Source organism: Buceros rhinoceros, unplaced genomic scaffold (genome assembly GCF_000710305.1).
Source record: "Buceros rhinoceros silvestris isolate BGI_N320 unplaced genomic scaffold, ASM71030v1 scaffold405, whole genome shotgun sequence".
Lineage (NCBI taxonomy): Eukaryota > Metazoa > Chordata > Aves > Bucerotiformes > Bucerotidae > Buceros > Buceros rhinoceros.
In genome coordinates, this window is record NW_010412115.1 from 219,158 (window position 1) to 237,909 (window position 18,752).

Genomic DNA, 18,752 nt, shown 5'->3' on the forward strand with positions numbered 1-18,752 from the left:
GGAAAGCGAGTGGGTAGGTGGGTGGGTGAGGGGCTAAATTTCATTTCAGGGGCTGATCTCTAAACAGTTCTACATGCTATGCAATGTGAGCCTAATATTCTAATTGCAAGGGGACTCTTGACTCTGCATAGTAAAATTGCTTATTAAATTACAATCAAGAAAAAAATCAGGAGATAGACACTATTCAACTGGCACCATACAGGAAAAAAGGCTGAATTCTGATTATTTGAATAGCAATGTTACTGTTCTTTTACTATGTGAAAATAAAATTAGCTTATCACTGATATAATTTTAAATTGGTGAGATGAGGCAAAAATATAATTTGGTTCCTAAGATCTCTTCTGCCCCTTCCTCCCACCCCGCAAAAGAGAGAGAATAACATAAAAGCAAAATGAGCTTGCATAAGGACTTTCTGATACAGGGAGCTGTGGCAGATTTCATTGATACAGTATTAAAATGCAGTTGTTTTATAAATTATCTTAATTTGAAGATGAGTCACTGTGTAAACACTGCATATTGAATTTATTATTTTCCCAGTTAGATCAAAATGTAAAAAGAGATGTCCAATATCAGTAACACTGTTTATTACTCTAACCAGAATCAGGAAATATATCTTCAGCTATTCTAAACCTTATGTGTTCTTTTATTATGCATGAGCTGCTATTGCTGCTGTTCAGTCACATACATCTCTTAAGGTAGTCATATTGCAATCTCTGCCTTTTGAGTGGCTTTCAAACATGTAAAACAATTTTTTTGCAGGAAAAATATATTCTGCAAACATAATTAAGTATTGAAATTTACATTTTTATGAATATAACATCTCCATACATAAGATGAATCCATTGTAGAAATTTTAGAGGTTTTGCTTCACATTGTCATTAGAACTAGCAGAAAAGAATTTTATTCTGCATTACAACACTGAACACATCTTGTGCCCTTGAACGTGAGCTGCCTTGAATTCTGTTAAGACTCTGTTCTCCATTCTCATTTTCACATTCAATGAGCCACCACTGTTTCAGTCCAAAGGGATTGGCCGGTAAAGCTGTATCATGAAACTGGTTGTAGAGTCTAATCAGATTCTTTAAAACTCATTTATATTTAGCCAACAGTCACAAATCTTGCTGCAAATGCTGCTCAAGATGTGACCTCTTTTTTGAGTATAATTTGGGAATACATAATCAGATTCATGAAAAGAACACACTTTAAAAACTAATTTTCCTATTATGTTATCCATACTGTGTTAAAATATTAAAAGTAAAATCTGTAAATATCCAAATGCCATTTATTTGCATTTATAGATCTGTGTTTTCCCTAAAAGTAGGTATTTAATTATTAACATAAAGCTTTTCATTAAAATTAAAAAATAATAAATTATTAATAAAACTCTCCAAATCAGAAATGTAGGCTCATACTAAAATTTATTGATTCATCAGTTAGTCTTGACAAACAACATCTTATAGTAATACCACCATCTAAACTGGTAGCCTTTTTTTCCTGTCATCTCCTAAGATCTGTGATAATGAAAGAAAATATGGAATTTTTCTTTTGCATCCTTCCTCAAATGCTCATATGGCACTTCAGAAAATATCCTGAGTGGTCTTGAAGCAAAAGACATCAAGGGGGGTTGTTTGGTAAGACAAGGTTCAAACAGTGAACTCTTGTGTTGGAAAAAGCGTCTCACCTCCTACATCATTTGTCAGCCAGGCCTGATATGCTAATGATGAGGAAGGGCGTTGAGCGTTGTCAAGGCTGTGTCTCTTGTGATGTGGATCAGCAGGACTGTTTATCTTTTTAAAAGTGCTTGTGTCCAGGTCCCAAGGAATTAAGTGCATGCCATGACACTGTGACTTAGTTCAGGAAAAGATTATCCCCAAAAATCTTCAGAGGCCAGGAATGAAAGGATGGAATTACTTCAGTTTGGCACTAAAATATTTAAAAATAAAGGACTAAACCCAATCCTGTAAAAAGGATAGGGCCCATAACTGTGGTGTGATGAGATTATTTTGAACTATGTTCTGTAGTTAGTCCCTGAAACTAACTGTTTCTCAGAGTACACATCCTTTGGGTTGGATAGCCAGTGTGTTGTGTACATTTGGGGCACTGAATATCTAAAAACTTCCACTACCTCAGGAAGCTCAGACTCACATATCCCACCAACACCATTGCAACCAGACTGTGAGATCAAACAGCAAACTCTCTTATCTAATTTGTTTAGAAAGTTTAACTATGTCCTGGGGAAGAGACAAAAAATTCGGCTGGTCTTTCCTTGGAGAGTGTCTCACCAGAAATCTCCTTTGTCACCCTATTTCTTCATTCTCATACCCAAAATCATTTGTAACTGTTTCCCATCGGGAACAGCTGCACCAGTGAGGGACCAAGAGTATCACACCCTGCCGTGCTGGCTGGGGAAGGCTCCAAGATGGCAGCAGGCGGGGGGGTGTAAAGTCCTTTGCATCTCTGACATGCCAGAGGAGTGACCTGACCCCCAGGTTACTGGATTAAGAAAAGGGGATAGGGGAAGTATTTGGGGAAAAATACAAAATAAAGTATTACCTTTACCTTACTACTACTAAAATCAGTAAGTGGTTTGCCTCTGACTTCAATACGACTGAGCAAGCAAAGGCTCTAAAAACCAGCTGAAAAAAATGTAACATCTTACAAAGGACATCTTGGCTACTGTCATAACTATCATAAAACATAAATGTGACCATACATTTTTCATCAGCAGGTGAGGCTCAGTGAGGAGAACTTAGCTTACTGGCACATCACTACAGACACAGAGCTTTGCTTTTGAACGCTTCTTTGGTAGAACAAGCACCTCCTCAGTCAGTTGAAGTCATGCCTCAACAACTTGCAGGCAATTTTTTATATAATCAAAGGGAAATAACAATGATTTACATACTTGCTTTTAATTGTGGCTTCTCTTTAATTGCCAAATGGATGTTCTAGTACATTTCTTCTTTTGTTTCTGTCAGAAATACAATTATAAGGCTGAGCAGAAACTGCTTGTTGAAAGCAACTACTACTAAGGGAGCCCAGCTCTACCGACTTCCTCATGCTACCATCTAGTGGTATCTTAAGCAAACTGCTCTCTACTTACTTAAAGAGTTAAATGGAGAATGATAATAAATGTATGCTTTTGAAAAGAGACATGTATCTGGAGAAGAAATACTTTGTTCTGAAATGGAAAAGTAGTTTTCATACATAAACTATTTATGGGAGAATAGAAGAGATTCAATGCTTTAAATCACTAATATCTGAGAAACGTTTGGCATCTGTGGTCTTGTAAAGAGTAAGTCAGGTTTGTTGATTGAATTCTTACTTTTTTTTTTTGTGGTACATTTGGATTTTAAGTTGAAAGCTGCAAAATGAAACTATTCAATATCCTAAGGAAGCTCCTATTAGTAACACGCTCAATTTGCTCTTTACCTGGATATTTAAAGGATGCAACAAAAATTAAAAGGTATTATCAAAAGTCAAGAATAGTAGAAAGCCTATAGTTTCCTTTCTGATTACATGATTTTATTTAGTGCTTCAGTGTTCCAATTTGCAATAGATGTTTCTGTTTCACTTAAGGAAAAAAGTATAAATGTCAGTGTACTAGGAATTTCAGGCTTGGGGTGTTTTTAATCAAAATGTTCTGACTAATATGACTGAACAAACATGAATCATCTATTCTGCTATCTGTTCTCTGAACTGAGTTTTGTTTTCCCAATGTGCTGGTTTTGGTAAATTAGACAAATGAAACCAAATTTTTATCAAATTCTGAAAAAGGTATATTTCTTCCTTTCCGCAAGCAGCAAATTGACAAGGCAAATTGACAGAAGAGAGAATGTATAATCTCAGCATCCAGGTTACTTTTTTCATTTCTTTTAAACGTGCTATTATGTATTCTAGTCATGTTTTCAACATGTTTTCCAGGGTGGGAAAATCCCCATCAGGTGGACCGCTCCTGAAGCTATAGCTTACCGGAAGTTCTCTTCAGCAAGCGACGCGTGGAGCTATGGGATAGTAATGTGGGAGGTGATGTCCTATGGTGAGAGACCATACTGGGAGATGTCCAACCAAGATGTAAGTACTGCCTAGGGCTAATCTGCAAGTTGTTGAAATGTTTCTTGAAAATTATCGTCACTCCCTGCTCTTTTTCGCTTTCTCATTCACTTTCTAGGCTGGAACCTCAACTTATTTAAATCAGCATAACTCTATCAACTTCAATGGGACAGTTAACTTACGCAGCCTGAAGTCTTGGCCCTCTTAAAATAAAACAGTGACTAGCTTCCTCCCATGTTACAAAGAGTCATTGCCAGCTTGCCAGGTTCTACTGCTGGTTATACGTGTCTTTGATCCAAACCCTTGGGAATCTGCATCAGATGTGCAAGTTGATGCTGTTCACAGTAAAGCTATAAATCAAGACTTGAGGGACTACTGGAACTATTCTGATGATAAAGTCAGCCCATTCTCTCCAGTACAGTCTGATAGTACCCTTCAATGTGCATACATGGTTAAATTCTAAGAGTTAAGCTGTCATGAGAAATGTATTTGCCAATTCTCCTTTCTAGGAATTAAATGCATTCTGTTATCCTTAAAAACTATGTATAGGCTTAAACACAGTGCAGGACAGTAGTCCTCCCTCATGACAAAGTTATGCTTTCCTCTGAATTTTTATTGCAAAAGTTGTGGCCAAATAAGCCTTCCCAATTAAAAAAACACGTTTGCAGCTAGTTACATCAAAGACTTTTTCTAGAAGATGAAACATGGGAAAGGGAAAATGTTTCTCCACCACAATTTAAATTTTCATGAAATCTGTTGTTTGATGGATCCCCATGACATCTCAAACTGGTATACTCAGTCTTCACACGAGCCATCAATCTCTGTGTCAAAATGCAGAATATCAGCCAACCCATCTTAGACTCTCTCATATATGTGTCTAGAAACCTCTACATTGTTTCTGAAGAGCTGACTTTTCCCAGATGGCTGCTGTTATATTGTTGCTATGTTACTCAGCCATTCAAGTCTGGTTGCTTGTTAAGGCTGATCAGTCATTTGGGGATAAGGATCTGAGAGAGATTTTCATTAAAAAAAAAAAAAAATTCGGAGTGTTTCAGGAAGAAAAGGGAAAAAAAAAAACCCAAACCAACCAAAACTACCCTAAACAGAAAAGATTAGGAGAAATAATAAAGCCTTATTTCTTTTAGATTTGTACTCTACAGCTTCACCAGTACTATAATCTTACTTCTCTCCAGCATTTTTCTTGTGAGTTTAACCTTTGGAATTAGACCAGCTCTTCTGTAGATCATTCTCCCCTGACAATGCCTACAGTCTCCATCCCCTCTCCACACAGCTACCTGCCAGCAGAAAATGCTTTTTTGCTATATCATTGCATCCCAATGTCATGCAACCTTGTGCTACAATGTGGGGAATTTCATACTCTGGTCCAGTTGTGAGTCATTTCATCTCGTGTGTGTCAACTCTCTATGAGGAATCCAACTGCCATCATCTCTTTTACTTATCATGCATAATCCTTCTCCTCACACCAGCTCTATTACCAGCCCACATCTTATGGGTGGAGAGAGACAGACAGAGACTTTGTATTAAGACTGTTTGGCCCCACTGTTTGCCTCCTAGGAAGAGGGTTTCAATGGCTGGTATAGGACCCTCACGTAGAGTGCAGGTCACAAGGAGAGAGTAATGCACAATACAGACCTTCATTTCCGCTGCCTCTGCCTTTCTTTGAGGCTGACTTCAGGCTGCCCTCTTGCCCTCTATCAGAACCTACAACGTTACCTATTCAAGGCCATGTCAGCAGTAAGAATTCATAAAGCGACCCCTCCATTTAGAGTAGTATATTAATTATTCTGCGACACCATGAAGATAGCAACATTTAATTACTCGTACATCCAAATCAGAAGTATCTGTTGGTACAGAATAATGATGCGGGCCCCATGGATGCTGCTTATGCTAATGATGCTGACTTCTGGGGGCTTTCCATGCTGTTCAGCAACGCACAGCACAAAGGACTCCTTTTCTCTGGAGCCCTTCCTACAGGCTTTCAGTACCAAAATGTTAACAGTGAGCACCTGTGACCTTCTACATACCTTTAGTGACTCTAAATGTCATTGGGAAATTTTGAGTTATTAGACACACTATAAAGCTTACTTTGCTGAATATTGTGCCATTTCTTTTAGTACAATAAATTACCCTGAATTCACGTAGCTTATTTTTCAGAAATAATAGAACCTTTCCAAAGGTCAGTGATATTGTGCACATGGCAGGGAAAGTAACAGAGAGGGGCATGCACTAAATAGATTCATAAAAGACACATTATGCAAACAACTGTTAATAAGGTCTTCATAAGTATTGTCAGAGGTCCTGCTACAACAAAATGTCTGGCAACATTAACATTACAACACTTACTGTGTTTTGATCATGATAAAACACTTCTCTAGTTAGCAATAAAATATTTATTGAATTGAGTGGGTTTTTATAAAGTACCAAAAGTTTTCCAAGCATAAGCTCCACAGAGCTGGGTCTATTTTTTTCACTTTCCATCTTACAAATTGCTTTTCTAATTAAACAGCTTTGGAAAATTAATTCACTTTTTTAGACCATGGCTGAGTGGTATTTTGAGTGGCTGCCAGTTCAGTGTTCATTTCCCCCATGCATAACAGAAGCAAATGATATGCTCGACCCTGCACAAAGGGAGGCAGTGCTAGGAGAGGTGAGTGCAGCACTGTCCGACGCGGTACCTAATTGCCATGTGAACACATCTTCAGTCAGATGAACAGTAGGGCTGAGTGAAGACTCCTGAGGGTTTCTTGTCTGACCCCTCAGTCACAGCAATCAGATCACAAGGAGCCAGCACAGGTAGCACAGAGCCCAGGCAGATGCGATGAAGAGAAGCATTGAACTGATACCTACCACCTGATTTCCAGGGCTACAACTATTCACAAATGCCACTGGGTTGGTGCAAGCCAGTGAGACTCAATTCTGCAAAGCTAGCATCCTCTATTTATATTCCCAAGCAGGGATTTGGAAGTTGAACTTTAGGCAACTGAGTTTGAAAATGCCTCTCATAAATTTTTTAATACTGTACATGGTATAATGTAGAGGCTTAAAAATGTAATTAACTTTGAGAAATGTTCTTGTTTAAGTAAATAACCGTTTTATTATTATGGTAAGTCACTTCCGACCTGTGTTGGTGCTGATTAATGCACTTCTTAGATGTGTGGCAGGCACCAGAGGTGTTCCTAATTAGGGCTGCTGCACTGACTGTTGTGTCATATTGCTTAATTAATAAACATTAGCTAAGATACTGAACTTTCCAAGGAAACTAATGTACTGATGAACAGATTGTGCTAAGAGCCTGGCCTGCTCATGTGAGGATAGGAAGCTTTATATTCCCTGCATTTGCTTTGTAGAACAGCTGTAAGCAAAGTCCACTGGGACACCTGTTAGAGGCCACCGTATAAATTAGTGTATGTTGCAGAATTACAGTGTTCAGAAAGAAAAGAATGTTTCATGGATTGCAATCAATATGCAAGAAAACTACTGTAGCAAATAGAGTAAAAGTACTTTTACCTATGAAAGTTTCTTGTAATAGTAAAAATAATTTACCCTAATATAGTTCTTTCAAACTACAGACATCAAAACACTTGGCAGGCACCTGGGATTGGCTCCATATCATAAGGCACGAGCAGCTGCCTCTCCCTCCTGGTAGATTTTTCAGATGTCAGCAGGACACAGGGACAATGTCCCTCAGGACTTTCTTCTATCTCAGTCTCATTAAAAATCTGTCAGTTAACTTTCGAAAGCAAAAATCTATGTTACAGTTAATAATGAAACTATCAGAAAGATTACAGCTTAATTTTCAGGTGCCATTTTTGCCAATTTCAAGTTATTTTGAAACTAAACATGCATATATTTTATGTAGAAGTCCATAAAATATTTTCAGATAATTTTGGTATCATAATTAATATTTAATATTAACTCTTTCTTCAACCTTTACAGCTGTGTCTAATGTGAAAGAAAAATGATAAAATGTATTTAACAGACTCAAGTGTTTAATATCTTCCGTGCACAAAAGTATATCAAAAGAATGATCCCCTTTATAAAAAGAAAAGCCTAAGCATTGAAAAGCATGGAGATAATTAGCTAAGTTAACTGTAAAAAAATATTTCCTTTCTCTTATAGTTTATATTCTTCCTTGCCAAAAAGTATAACTTGTAAAAATACACTCTGTCCATTTTATTCACCTTAACGATGTATCCCACAAGACCTTCTAATGAGTTTTAAACATAGTCACCACTGAAGAGAAAGCTACGGCCTCCTTCTCAGTGTTTGACGGCAGCACAGAATATTTGCATGTTTTCCTTCTTTTGATACCCATCAGGTGTTCATCACAAAACCAGAACTAAAGAGCAGTAATCAGCCTTTTTGTTAGCAGACTCAGGGGTTCGCTTGCATAGAAACTAAGCTAATGTTCCTATTCTTTGGGATTGCAATAGATGGGAACATTGATTTGCCAATGTGGAAAGAGCTATGCCAATTGCAGGAGCTGTTGCTATGTCCTCCTTATAGATGCAGATGTTTAGACCATTTCACGATTAATGCAGTGCTTCTTCAACCTTAAACTGGCACGGAAAAAGATATTTAAAAGATGTTAACATGTATAATCTTTACATATGATAGAATATATAATTTTATACTACAAAGAAAATTGTAATACTTCTTCCCTTTTAGGAATATGAATGTCTAATTCCTCTGTTCAGAGATAGACGCTATGCAAGTAGCAAAGCAGGAGATAAAATAAATAAATAAATAAACAAATGAGAAGCTTAAAAGCTCTAATTCTTCCTCTGCAACTTGATTCCCATTGCAGTATTAGACACTTATCTTTATTCTTGCTTCTTAGACTCTAAAAATAATACTTGCCTCACAGGGATACTAATGAGGCAATATTTGCAGTTTACTTTTTAAATGTGCTGGTATTAATGAGAAATTATAATTATCCCAGTACCAGCTGGCATTTTTTTCTTCATACTGAAGTGTTCTTTTGGAATAAGAGAGGAAACAAAATGCACTGTAACTTCTTTTCCAAAGACATGCAAGATAGAGTATGTCAAAGAAAATACAACTTCTGGGAAATTGTGGTTGCTTTTGGTTTTTTCCTGAATAAATTATTTCAGAAAAACCTCATCAGCTCTCTATTGTTGTGTTGAGCAAATGCTATATGTCTCATAGAAGTACAGAAGCTTTCCCTTTGCCTTAAAAACAAAATACATCTCATAAATTCATCATCTGTAAGAGGTACCATTAAATGTAAAGACTACAATTTCTGCATTTCTGGGTTGCTAAAGATAGCCTCTTCAGTGACAAGTATCAGCTAAGCTGTACTCTGCATTGGAACAAGTACCTGTGTTTTATGAAGCCACTTTTGACAAACTGCTTGAGAGACATGAGTTTTGACAGTTTCGTGAAGAAAATTTCATGCACGTGGGGTTGAATTTCACCCATCTTGAGTCTGTAACAGGAGCAATCTGGTGAGGTGGAATATTCACTGTTAGGAGGCAAGACTTTGGAGGAAATAGTTCTCTGGCAATCTGATGGTGTTTCTCCTGTAGCAGCCATTTCAATAACCTGATTTTGGATCACTGAAGTAAATCCCACGGAGAAAAACAAGTAGCCAGAAAGGCAGGCGGAAAGATTATAATTTTGACATATCATTTACTGCTAGATATCACCTCTGCATGTGCACAGGCAGTGCTGTCTGCATGTATGTGATCTGTCAATACTCACATGTGCATAAAATGCAGAGATCCCTCTGGCAAACAACGCTGCCTTTGGAGCAGCAGGTACTGTCCAGGGCTGTTGCCAATGGGTCTGAAACTAACCTATGCAAATCCAATGCCCTGCCACCTTGCAAACACTTGTTTTTCATGCATAGGTGTTCCTGCCAGGATACAAGAGAGCTATACACTGTAAGACCAAGTCACTTCATTTTATAAAACTCAGAATCCCAGCTGTGTACAGCTACAAGAGTCTTGTTCCATTTTCTACTGTGCCATAAAGGGATGCTAAGGTCCTAATGTCACTTCATTACTCTTATTTAATTGCATAATGCTTGCAACATAAGCATTAGCCATTGCTAAAAAGAGCCAACCATGTTAATTCAGAATTCAAAAACAGAACAAAGATATATTCCAGGATGATGAGATTGAATATATTGAAGCTACAGCTAGTGCTATAAAATATTGATTTGCTGTAAACAGTTTAATGTACCCCCTTCCAGCTGCATTAATATGTCTGCAGGATGTGCATACCTCTGTGTGAAAATGATAAATGTCTTCTTAAAGCAGAGCGGGTATAAGTGCAGTGGGTATGTTTCTGTCATCATCCCACTGCTACCACCACTCATTGCAGAGCCTGGTAACCTTTCCTCTTGTTTTTTAAATCTTACCTAGAATTAATCCAGTCAGCTTTTTCTTCCTCCTGTCATGCAATGCTGCTGATGTCCTTTTCAGAAAACCTATTTTTATTACCAGTGTTACTAAAAACAAGCCTCCCTTCAACTCTCATCAAATATCATTTTTTCATACATGTGATTTATCTGTGACATCAAGTCCATTTCCTTCCAAACCGTGACCAAACACACGTTTTCCACATCTGCTGAATCTGAAAGTTTTACTCACTTCAGGGTATTCGGTAACAGCAGGTAAATTTGCCAGATGCTGCAATGTGCATTTGTAGTGCTCAACTGTAGGACATTGCCACATGCTAACGCTTTGTCAGGATGCAAATACTAGAACATTCCAGTATGCAGTGGCCATAAGAGATTAGTTCGTGGCCCTGTAACCCCATTCACTACAACATCAACCTGGAATGGATGAAAAAATCAGTGATACACATGAGTTCTTCCTTCTCCTCCTCACTTCTTGGCTGTTCTAAGAGTGTTACAGAAAATTCAGAAGAAAAACTCCTTAACACCAATGTAGCATTAAGAAGCAGCATTTTCTTTATCTTATCAGCGCCGGGTGTGAGGGGTATATCTTCCCCAAATCTCGCACACCGTATGCTGCCCCAGCCAAAGCTTATATCCCCCGATTACATACATATTCATTATTTTCCCCAAAATTATCATACATATTCAAAAACTGATTAATAATTTTGCATAGCTATTACGCATGTAATAGGCTTGAGATTAAGAAGGTCCAGTTTGTGGATTCTGTTGTGTCCTACCAGTCACTGAAGAAATAGCATTTGAAGATTTTCGTGGGAACTCTCCCATATAGAAACTGTGTTATCAGAGTTTGTTTTTGTCAGTCTTCAAACAACTTAGTTCGCCCTTTCTTTTCTGTTTTATCGTCTTCTGTGTCTCTCTCAGACCATAGGTTTTTGTATCTCTATTGTACAGACTAGTATTTACAAGGTAACATAACATGAGGATAGCTGGAGAGCCTAAAAAATTACCTGCTATGGTTTATATGCCTACAAAATACTTTGCATCTCCTCTGGTCACACTCCTGTCAGTCCCAATTCCAAGTGAAGCCCCAGCAATGCATAAAAGTGAGGGTGGTTGTGCCATCAATTGTTACTAGTGGTTTCTAACGGTCAACTTGACACTGTCCTTTCAGCATTTAACTCTAATGTACTGTATTTCTTGAGGTTATACTGTCTATTGAAGAAGGCTACAGACTTCCAGCTCCCATGGGCTGCCCAGCTTCTCTTCACCAACTAATGCTTCACTGCTGGCAAAAGGAGAGGAACCACCGTCCAAAATTTAGTGACATTGTCAGCTTCCTAGACAAACTGATCCGCAATCCAAGCACCCTTCATACCCTAGTGGAGGATATACTTGTGTAAGACTCTTTTCAGTACTTTTTATTTTTTTTAATAACACATGGTGGCTATCATTACATGTTTTAGGGCATTAAGTAGAGGTGGGAGAGAGCCGCAAAGTTCTGAATTCACAAACTTATGGGTGCTAAAACAACTTTGAGTGCCTTTTAAGGTTTGCTTTATTGATAACACAGTGTTGTATAAGGAGGTTTTTTTCTCAAGTCATGCAGATTATATTAGGTATTTTTCTTTTTTTTTGTCTGAGCTCTGTTTGTGCACTGTCTGTCCTTAATCTTCATGAATCGATTTGTTCCTTTTTTTTTTTTTGCTTCTCCAATGTGCTTGTTTTCTCTTTGTAATTTTTTTCTCTATTCAACAGCCTGTCTCTCCACCTGACAGTGCTCAAGCAATTTCTGAACTGCCTTGGAGTAATTTCCTGCACAAAGTAGTTGTGTCTTAGCTTGATAAATCTTTGTTTGCCTGCAGAAGAATGGCAACAGTGATCAAATAAGAGATTATGCTATTACCATTCCACAACAAATTCTTGATGTTGCCCAAAGTTTTTTCCATTAATAATAATATTAGAGAAGTGAATGCAGCCACAGGAGAAGCAAGGCTATGGTGGAAGAATTTATCAATTTTTGTAGACTTACTGATTCAAGCTGTCCCTGGATATCAGCAGGTATCTGCGAAGGTCCAGGTGGCCTCACTCTCTTCCTTAGTTGAAACTCACCTTAAGATAAAGGTGCTTTCATGGAGACCCATCGGTTTTATAAGGAGTTCTCAAGGCCTGGGTGGATCTTGTTGAGAACCTCAGTGGGTTAAAAGGATTTATTATATGGTTGGAGAAGGGCTGAGCAACAAGGCAAAGACTGAGGCAGTGGGAAAGACTGATTGACCAGTTACAAAGAAAACCTAGAGTCAGGGCTACAGCCATTTCACCTACCCCAAACTAGTGGGATTTAATGCACAAGCTATAGTGCTAATGGCCTCTGTGTATGTGCATATATATGGCTTGCTACTAGTACCTGGGTCACTTTATTTAGCATCAGACTAATGCATTTTTATCTATTTTTATTTTAAAACTTTACTGAAGATGTAAAAACTTACGCCTGTTTTCTTGCAGTTGAGCTCACCTGCTTGGGAAAGTTTTTCCGTTCATTTGTGAATGCTTGATGCAATCTGAATGATTATTGTGTTACTGTTAACTTACAAGGCCAGCAGTTACTCTATAGAGTAGTACAACCACAGAGTAATTTCAGGATGGAGGGGACCTTGTTAGGTCTTTAACTGTGGTTTGTACTTAACCAGTGTTCTCCAGTCCGTCAGTTTCTCTCTCTATCATTTTGATAATGTGAAATGTGACTAAATTAGCTCCTTCATTTTTATTTTCTATTCTATATAATTCTCAAAGATATAAAATTTTATTCTTGTTGCTTCTTTTAAAAAGCAAATATATTATTTTTTATTATTCTTGCTTCTTTTAGGGTTAGTTTTAAGTTTTGAACACTAATCAAAGGGTTCCCATTGTATAATGGTATAGCCATCAGGAGCCATTTGCGAGGGCGAGGGGCGGGGGTGGTAGATAAATGTAAAAGTCATCTTGGAGTGTTTTAATGTTTTTAAATAGTATCTCATGTTAAATTTTGGTTGGTTTCTACTTTGACTACTGTATTTACAAATTATGATCATCCTGAACACGTAAGATCTGTAACTGTGGGAATAAAAATAATAGCGTGGTCTATTCCTTGATTTGTTACTGAGCTGCAGTGCTTTAAAAAAATGTATTGTTTAAGTAGTGCAGCTTGGCAGACTGGCATGATTTGTAGGTTTTAGACAACGGGTTAAAGAGATCTTCCGTTAAGATCTGACCTTTACAGCTCAGACTCCTCTCCCATTCCTTCTGCCTTTTAATAAAAACAATGTCTACCAGAGTAAATTGAGTGTCATATTTTGTACTGCTTTGGTAACCTTTGCATTTTCTTTTTACAGAATGCCAGATTCACCTGGTGAAGTTTCAGAATATCCTTTGTTTGTTTCTGTCAGTGACTGGCTGGATTCCATAAAAATGGGTCAGTATAAAAATAACTTCATGGCAGCAGGTTTCACAACTTTGGATACGGTTTCAAGAATGAGTATTGAGTAAGTATGTAATCTATTATCCCTATAGTGACTAATCAATCTGAATTTGTTTGGATGCTACAGTGATGTAATTATCATGATGTATGGAACAGTGCTCTCAGTTCCTTTTCTATCTAAGCAAATAAAAGACAAATTACTTTTTTAACAAAACAAAACAGGAGAAGGATATGATTAAGAGACACGAACTGATAGTTTCATTCTGTGATCATACCAGACACTACCAAAGGTCAGGCAGTGAGCATCCTGAAATGTTTCTTGCAGATTCGGTTTTGATCTAGACTACACATCTCCCATGGATATCACTGTACAGTCACCTACACTGAATTTTGTCTGCTGCTTTATGGCAATTAGTCTTACAAGATCTTTCTAGAACTCTGCACAGCTGGCCCTTTCCCTTACTACCCTGGACAACTCAGTCTCACCAACTCACTTTTCATCATTGTGCTCACCTATTTTTCCAGAACATTTACTGATTTGTTAAACAGTAACATTCAACATTATCTCAGCATAGGTTCCTGCAGATTTCTATTGATGACTACATTGTAAAACCTGACGTTTTATTCATAACCTCCTGTCTTTAAACCAGTTATCTAGTCACACAAAGACCTTCTTATGCCACAGTTCCTTATTTTCCTTACAAAGCTTTGATCAGGAATCTTCTCTAAAGCTTTTGGAAGTCCTAGTGGGGTGTATGAAATTAATCACCTTCATCTATATGTATGCTGACTCCTCCACTGGAAACAAGTAACTCTATAAAACAGGACTTCTCTTTGCAAAAGCCATGGTTACTCAAGAAGATCATTTATCCAAGCATCCAATAATTCTGTTCTGTAGTTTATATTATGCCCTGTAATTATTTCAGAATCACAGGTTTGTAGTTCCCCAGATCTCCCCTGGAAACTTTTTGTTTTGCACCGCTCTCCGTGCCTCAGGCACCAAGAAATTTTTAAACATGTGGAACACAGCTGATAATTCCCTCTTTCACATCCCTGTTAGTAACTCCACTATGTCATCCTTAGAACTTTTTAAAACTCTCGGCTGAATATAGTCTTGTTCTGGAGATAGGTTGTTGCTTGTTTTTTCAGTTGGTCCTATAACCTCTCCTGCAGTCTCTTCAACTTCAGACAGATGCTCTGGCAAGTCCCCCATAGAGGTTCGGGCATAAGAGTCACTTCAACTTCTTCTGCACTGAATGTCAGCTCAAATAATTGCTTTAGTTTTCCAACAGTGGCCAGTCTTTCAGTGCTCTTTTATACTCAGATCATCATTGGACTCTACAGACACTTTGGCAGGCTTCATGTACCCAGTCAATTTGAAATAAGGTTTATTAAATTTATTATTAGGTGTCTTTTTTTCTGGCTGTTCCTCAAATTCGTTTTTAGCCTGCCTTACTGTGCTTTTACAGATAATCTGTCTAAGGTTATCATCCTTTCTACTTTCTTTCTTTAGATACCACTTCAGCTTTTTGAAAAATTCCTTCTTTCTTCAAATAACCTATGTTACCCCTAGACCTGCTGGCTTCTTCCTGAGCTTTATCAGGCCTTCCTTGATAAGTGCTAAGCATTGTTCTTGCAGTTCTAATACCAATCGCCCCTATAAAGGTTCATTCCGTTAGCTGATTATTTTTAGCTTCTAAGATGCTCAGTACTTTTGCATAGTCCCTGCTGACCCTAAGTGCTGTGTATCATCCCCTGTGTGGATATTACACCTAAGTACATAATAGTTGCTGCTTTCCAGTGGCTCTTCATCTGTAGAATAGAGGCAGATATCTTGAACTGCAAATCTGAAACTCATAAAGGTCATGCCTCATTCTATGAGCTCCTTTACCAGCTATATTATCAGGCAGTTTTTGAGGATATCTAAATAGACAATGTCTTCTATGTCCTAGAGTGGGATTTACAAAATTGACAAGGCATATCTGAAGTTTCCTACCCTCTCTAAACACCACCTGTGATCTTTCTCAGCATCTTGCAGGTGGTGATATTTAAAGAATAACTAAACTACTGGACTGTGCTGGACACCGAGGGCTGTTGACTTCATTCCTGCCCAAGACTCAAGCTCTGTGGGTGAGCTACCCACTGTGGGATGCAGGTCTAGATGAGATGAAGGGAAGCTGGGAGGGAAATCTGGATCAAGTTGGAAAATTCACTGCTATTCTGATCTTTTGACCATCTCTCACCACCATTCCCCAAATCATCAGAAGTGCAGCCTCTTGTTATTTCCACCTCAGGAGTGCAAGCGTGAATGTATCAGCCCCATTCAACACATACTATCACATTACTAAAAATGGGCTATTCGAACCCACCTCTCAGGTCCTTCCTTGAAATTTGAAAAAAATTACTTGACCATTAACATCACAAAAGATACCAGTGCTCTAACTACTTTTTTTTTTTTTAATGGCCATCTTTAAAAATTTGAAATTGTCAGATGCAGAAAACTTTAAGATTTGCAGCTTTCTTACATGTCCCAGTCTGGAAGGTAAACTGTCCTGAAGAAGCTCAATTTGACATATATTTATATTCTTTTGTGTACAAGAGGCTTTACTGTACTTACATCCAAGATGAAACTTTTTATCTTGCAGTGACATTAGAAGAATTGGAGTTGTTCTCATTGGACACCAGAGACGAATAGTCAGCAGTTTACAGACTTTGCGGTTACACATGATGCACATACAGGAGAAAGGATTTCATGTATGAAAGTAGTAGAATCAACTGTGTTTTGTGCCTCAGCATTTCTAAAATGGAAAAATATTCTCATTCTTCCCTTCTGCTCTTCCCAACTTCAAGAACTGCAGTCTCCTGCTCAGACTATAAAAGTACTTCTATGTTAATGCTTCCAAACTGGAATTTTTAATCACACTGCATAGCTCCTTCACCAGTTATCTGCCGATAAAATCCTGGCCTACTGCAAGACTCTTGCTACACACTGATGAGTAACTCAGCATGGATGTGTAACTTTGTATAACATTATTTGAGAAACTTTCATGAACTTACTTGAAAGTACTAATCTGTTTGGCCTGGTGTGGCTTCTTTATTGATGTATTTAGAGTTTGCTGGTAGATCAAAAAGTATTTGACTTCCTTCATGTTCTGTGACCATGTAACTGCCAATACCAAATGTGCAATCAAAAAGAAGTTTGACATAAATATTTATTTTCTCTCTTATTTAAATCCAGTTGTATGGGTCCTATCCTTATACTACTTTATGATAGTTTGAATGCTGGTAAGCTGGTGCCTCAAAAATTTAATAGTGTTTGCAGAAATGATTGATGATTTAATGTAGTGAGTTTTCATCGTGTGAATAATTGGGAGGATAGTTGGAGAAATCTGTTTGAAATCCTAAGGTCCTTGATTTTTAATTACTTTAGCACTTGGCACTTTTTATGCTTTAAATTTTAGATTAGGTTGGAAAACTGTTCATCCTTGGGATTCTTCACAACTGAAGACTTTTTTTTTTTTAAATACTCAGCATTTGCTTCTACTACATGGCAAATAGTCATTGAAAAACTCATTGTAACATTTTCATAATCACATATAAACATGGTTGTCAGCTATATCATGGTCACACAGACTTCAGAAAGCTTTCTGTTCCAAAAATGCAGACCTCCGCTGCTTGAACTAAGCATTATTTCCACCAGTGGTAGTAGACCTTAGCGGGACAGCCATCAGTGGATTGATGGGTTGATGTGCTTATTCCCATGGAAGCAGGCTGGCCATATCATCCTCCATTTAAGGGCAGTGGTACAACCACCAACTATAATGCTGGAAGTTACACGCTGCAGTATTCAGCTATCTTGTACATAGGCAGAAAAGGAGATGTAGGACAGCAGTGTAATAATACTTTGCCTTGAGTCTACTTCTAACTGCTTTTAGAAGTAAAAAACAGTCTCTGCTCAAATGGAGCTCTGGTTACTATGGGCTAGATCTTCATTTAGTACAGATATCTAAGTGACATCCGAAGACTCTTCTATAGCCATATTAACATGCAAGAAAATGTCTGCAAAGGCCTAACATAATATTTGTACCTCTCTAAGACTTACAGCTTCCATGTTTTATTCAGACACATTTCACACACGTGCTGGGCTACATTTCCAAATTTTTGCATGGGATATGCGCTTCTAGGAACAGGGGAATAAGCGCGTGTCTGCATGCTGTAGAAGTCACAAGTAGATCTACATGCATGTCACATGTAAACTGGGTGCAGATGCTTTTGTTGGTTTATACATAGTTTGGAGGACATTTTTTGAGTTCTCTGGCGTTCTAATATACTCAAGCATTACAGCTTTTCCATTGAAACGTGGATTTGGGTAATTAGTATAATATATGTATAATATGATATCAAAATGAGCTAAGTACTTTATGTAATTATAATGATATTTAGTGCTTAGTTTACAGCTTGTAAATCAAAATTAATTTTCTAACACTTGGAAATTGCTGCCATTGTATACCGGTGGCAAAGACGGGAAATCAGAAAGCAACTCGGAAAAGATTATGCTTCCAATCAGTTCACAGTGTAAGACACGCTAGGCCTGATTCACTGTTGTCAATTTATGTTGGAGTGACTGCATTAACTTAAGTGGGATAACATAAGTGCACCAAGTAAATTATCCTTTCTTTCATTAAAACAAAACAAAACAGATTTAACTGAGGAACAAGTTTTCTAAAGATCAGGATTCACCAGTGTTTTATAAGGCCAATTTGATGAGCTTGTTTAAAAGGGCAGGTCCAGTCCTATTCTAGCAATAAAGGTAATTCTTCCAGCATAAGTAGTCCTGCT

General features: G+C 37.7%; 1 protein-coding gene across 1 annotated transcript in view; it reads left to right on the plus strand.

Moving 5' to 3' along the window:
- EPHA6 (EPH receptor A6) overlaps positions 1-16,673 on the plus strand; it is a gene marked incomplete at its 5' end in the record, with an annotated part of 223,512 nt that extends 206,839 nt beyond the window's left edge. The window contains 4 exons of the mRNA XM_010136236.1: positions 3,922-4,071; positions 11,662-11,855; positions 13,828-13,977; positions 16,559-16,673. Coding sequence (XP_010134538.1) covers positions 3,922-4,071; positions 11,662-11,855; positions 13,828-13,977; positions 16,559-16,673 — 609 coding nt within the window. The remainder of the gene's footprint in view (positions 1-3,921; positions 4,072-11,661; positions 11,856-13,827; positions 13,978-16,558) is intronic.
- Positions 16,674-18,752: the final 2,079 nt, after the last annotated feature.